Consider the following 4,563-nt stretch of genomic DNA (forward strand, 5'->3'; position numbering starts at 1 on the left):
TCGCATATATGACGCTGCCAACATTTTTTACACTTTGCCTTTTATAAAATTGCTCTCCCTTTGGCATGCCACTTGTGTAGATGTGAGCCTCTTCGTTATTTTTGGCGACTTCCAATTGCGCGCTAGTGGCCCATCATGTTGTGTATCTGATGAAATTTAATCATTTTCTGATTGCTCACAGGAGGACCTACATTTTCTGCAGTCGCCAAGAACATTCCATTTGCACAGCCATCCCTCTTTCCGGACAATGGCCTGGTATCAAAGGATGGGGATCAACGCCGGCAGGATGATACTCTTGGTGAGTACAGTGTCCACTGCCACAACCATTTCCATCCCCCTCGGAATGCAATTCAACTTGTTTTTTTCTCTCCTCCTTGCAGGTTGAAAGTAAGCCTCAGATTTGGGACCCAGCCGAGCCGGGCTACAGTGACCGTGACATAAAGGCGGACGCCTGGATTGTGGTCTGCTCAGGGATGTATCCCGATTGGTACTCTGCTACTGCTACCGTCCAAAGTGAAATCCGTAAGTTGACACTATTGGTTGTAACGCTTTTGGTGCCATTTCTTTGATGTACTTAAAGCTGTACTGCATTTAACCACACTGTTTATTGCAGCGTTAGGTGGATTACATTGTTTTGCAGACTGCTTTTAAAAACGATCTTTCATTTTGCAGTTAAAGACGTCAAGAATCGCTGGCGGTCAGTTCGGGACCGTTTCAAAAAACACGAAAAGGAATGTGAAAAAAGCGTCTCTCCCCCGTCCAAGAAAAAGTGTCCACACCATGACGTACTGCTGTTCCTCAGGACCAGTAGAGAATTGCGTCCGTAGGTGTAATTTTCCTTCCAGCTTACAGCTCGGCGTCACTGACGTTGCATTTTGAGGTTGTACGTCTCTAAACGGTGCTCTTGTTTCGTCCACAGATCCAGCGGGAACATCATGGCGGCGCCTGCGGCGGTCGAAATCACTTCAGGCGACACAGAAAGGCCGGAACAGGAGTCGCGGGATGCTGAGCCCCGAGAAGGTACCCCAACCTTGGACGACAGCCAGCGGAGCACGCACGATTTGTACCCCACTTCAGTAACACCGGAAGTGGGGGAACAAAATGTGTCACGTAGCAGTAGTACTAGCACTGGCAGCAGAGCAGGCAGTAGCAGGGAGGTGAGTTCCGAGCGGACGAGCCGCAGCGTTGCAGGTCGTCCGCGCCGGAAGAATAATAAGTCGGATGCCGCCCAAGAGGCGCTGGCGATGTTGCGCCGGGCTGACACCGAGGATCAATGGGACACAATGGGTGCCGCCGTGGCGGCACACATTCGTGAACTAACCTCGGAGCGTCAGTGGGCTATAGCGCCCGTAATTTACGCTGTGCTAGAGGTTTTTGCTTCTCAAAGGCCCATTGCAGATAGCTGCGCCATTATTATGGCTATGAAAAATGCAGCCTTTGCAGTATCACCATCTAACCGCATGTTGCCTCCACCCCAATCTTTCCCTGACCAACCAGGCAGGGTTTCTAGGACGCCGGGATACCCCATGCACTATGTCTCTCAAGACACTGGCTACGGCGACATGGTGACAGGCGGGTCCCCTTCCCCTTCCCAATCGTTCTCAATCTGGTATTGGAGAAGGCTCTTTTATTAGTTGCAGTGATCACGACTGTTCCAGGAGGATAACTGCAATGTCGTAGGCGCTACCATTAAAAAGTGCATGTTCCATTGTGATGCTGCTTTGTGTAACACTGCATGGAGTTGCCTGGTGTCCCAGAAATTCTAACAGATGGTCATGGGAAAGATTGGGGACCAATTTCTTAAATCGCTCACTGCCGGCTACTATCTGCTCTGTTGCTATATAGACAAGGCACACACATTCCTTCCCGTCAGTGGCATGACCGTGACATTCTTCGCAGGTTGTGCCACTGTACGCGAAGGAAAGTGTTTTTGCGTGTAGTGGTTTTTTTTTTACCTGGCTCGCTGTCCTCCAAGGTTGGGGTAACTCATTTCTCGGGGTCAATGTTCCTTTTTTTATTTTCCTGTGTATCTTCATGTTCGCTCCAGTGTAGCTTTGCTGTCCGGTGTTGTAACATGAAAAAACAACAAAAAATGCTGATGAGAACAGGGGCAGTATGTCGGCCTGTTCCCATCAGCATTTTCGCTTGCGGTATCTCCGTCAAGTATGGCGAAAGCCAAATTGGTAGTGGATTGACGTGCGACGCGCAAGAACGTAGCACAACAGAAACTACTACTGTCACCACGTGCCAAATGTGTGCTACTACAGGCCCTCCATATTGTTACAAAATATATAAGAGAAAACACAGCATTCCGCTACCCGGCAGGGAGGTTACATTCTGTCAGCTTTTTACTTAAAAAATGATGGAAAAAAACAGTGACAAACGTTGATTTCATGCCCTCCTGGTGCGTGCCTGATGTAACGCACGGTTGTGGTGCTGCGTCCTGCTTGCGAGTGCGGTACCATTGCTTGCGCAAAATTTCTTTTCTGAAGTCATGTAGTTGTAATCGTTAACTACTTATATGCTTAAAACGCATACGTTTAAACACCAATACACAAGCAATGTTCCTTAAGCTATTTATTAAAACACCACATTGCCTTACAATTTTCTCCACTATAATGTAAAATTGACATATTCTGTGCGGTGACAAAAAGAAGACCAATTTTTTTTTGGATATTTCTTGAAAATTTATTGTACAAATGTTATTTAAACAATTTTTAAAACGGGTGTGACCAATCTGGCACTTGTGGTGGAGTGCCTTTGATGTGGCGATGTGGCTTCAATAAAGAAATTCCTTTTTTGGACTTCAGTCTTCTGCGTTCTTCTGGGGCTGGGCGCCGGGGGGGGTCTCACTGCAGTTAGGGCTGCACACAACTGACACAGGAGAACTGCCATGGCACGGTGCCTTCCTGACTAAGGAAATAGTCAGTGAACAGTGTGCGTACCTGCAATACGGTAGCAGCCGGGGCACCTGCCCCCCAGTTGATGACCGTGTCAAAGGCAGGATCGAGTTCTTCGACATCTACCTCGGGGCGATATTCCCGGAGGTAATTGTGAAGAACACAACATGCCTTGACAAGGTCATCAACTGTGGTAGGGTCTACCATTAGGGTAGTCCCTAGAACTCTCCACTGACTTACCATAATCCCGAAGGCACACTCAATCACGCGACGTGCCCGGCTAAGCCTATAATAAAAAATCCTTTTCCGGGCATTCAGTCCTCTTCGTGGGTATGGGTGCAACAGGTTTGGCATCAACGGGAAAGCCTCATCCGATACCATCACAAAGGGGACTGGATGTGGGTTCCCGGGAAAGGTTGTGGGGCTGGGAGCGTAACGCCATCTCAGAGAATTTGCATCCCAATCTGTGAAGTTTGCAGCACCTGAGAATCTCCAGTGCTTCCAGAGGCGCCGACGTCGATGCAAACAAATTTGCAATGTGCATCAGCCACCGCCATCAGGACAATTGAAAAAAAATTTTGTAGTTATAAAACTTTGATCCTGAGTGCGCTGGCTGAAGCACACGCACATGTTTGCCATCAACCGCGCCTATGCAGTTAGGAAATTTGGCAACAGCTTGAAAGCCTGCTGCGACACGTTGCCAAGTGTCCTCGGTAGGTGAAGGCATCACGATGGGCTGCAACTTCTGCCAGATGGCGCTGCATGTGCACCTCACAATTTCGGTGATGGTAGATTTACCAACACAAAATTGGAGATGCAGGGATGCATAGATCTCTCCTGTGGCCAGAAAGCTGAAAAGAAGCAGAGAAGAAAAAGAAATGTTAGTACACTCACAAGACTTGCATTGCCTCAACACTTCAATATACACAGTATTCACATCTTGTTCTCAACACGAAATTTATAGGAGAACGTAGTAGAATTTGTGTGAAGGAAATAAGATCTGTAATGCAGAGGTAGCCATGGGGGAGGTTGAATTTTCACTTTACACGCTACACATTGTTCATCTTCCTTTCTCCCCATCCACAACATAATAGGTGGGGAGAGAGAATGAGAAAATGCAAACATGTTCCCGCCACCCTCATGAACGGAACAAGGGTCCGGAGACTGCCGCTGCGCAACAATGGTTGTGGCAGTTCGCTTGTTTGGTAAGTTCAACAATCTCTCTTCTGCCAATTTGTTTCTAAAGACAACCTGCCTCAAGATGATGATGGCTGTGCTAGGTAGCAGAAGAGAGAATGCTAAAGACAACGAACAGTTAAACCTGCCTCTCGCAAAGCTACCAGATCCCTACCAGATAACGAACAACTTTACATATTCTGCTAAGTGGGCTGCGAATTTGACAATGGGGTCTTCAGCTGGATGAACCCCTTTGTGACGGGGCTATAGTAAAACTATGTCCTGCTGTTGCAGGACGTGTATCGCGGGAGCTAGTGGCGCTATCTCCCTCCATGCAGCACGGGCGCCAGCTGTTTATTACAACTGACACCCGCAGTCAAGAGCCGCACTCAGCCATTGGGCTGATCGCAGCTATTAACCATTTAAATGCCGCTGTCAATTCTGAAAGCAGCATTTACATACATTGCTGTGCAGGGGTCACGCACGG

At 48.0% G+C, this 4,563-nt stretch overlaps 1 protein-coding gene across 1 annotated transcript; it reads left to right on the forward strand.

The window, feature by feature from the left end:
* The first annotated feature begins 231 nt into the window (after positions 1 to 231).
* LOC136577948 (uncharacterized) lies at positions 232 to 1,634 on the forward strand. Its single transcript, XM_066577859.1, has 4 exons — positions 232 to 298; positions 381 to 522; positions 673 to 823; positions 920 to 1,634. Exons 1-4 carry the CDS (start codon positions 248 to 250, stop codon positions 1,632 to 1,634), a joined length of 1,059 nt encoding a protein of 352 aa, XP_066433956.1. The 5' UTR covers positions 232 to 247.
* Positions 1,635 to 4,563: the final 2,929 nt, after the last annotated feature.

The sequence above is a fragment of the Eleutherodactylus coqui genome, chromosome 8 (genome assembly GCF_035609145.1).
Source record: "Eleutherodactylus coqui strain aEleCoq1 chromosome 8, aEleCoq1.hap1, whole genome shotgun sequence".
Classification (NCBI taxonomy): Eukaryota; Metazoa; Chordata; class Amphibia; order Anura; family Eleutherodactylidae; genus Eleutherodactylus; species Eleutherodactylus coqui.

Excerpts from the sequence above, each read along its gene's own strand:
- LOC136577948 (XM_066577859.1), top strand. The coding sequence starts at position 248 with ATGGCCTGGTATCAAAGGATGGGGATCAACGCCGGCAGGATGATACTC. Across the intron at positions 523-672 it reads TACCGTCCAAAGTGAAATCC|TTAAAGACGTCAAGAATCGC; the intron begins GTAAGTTGACAC and ends TTCATTTTGCAG. Across the intron at positions 824-919 it reads ACCAGTAGAGAATTGCGTCC|ATCCAGCGGGAACATCATGG; the intron begins GTAGGTGTAATT and ends TTTCGTCCACAG.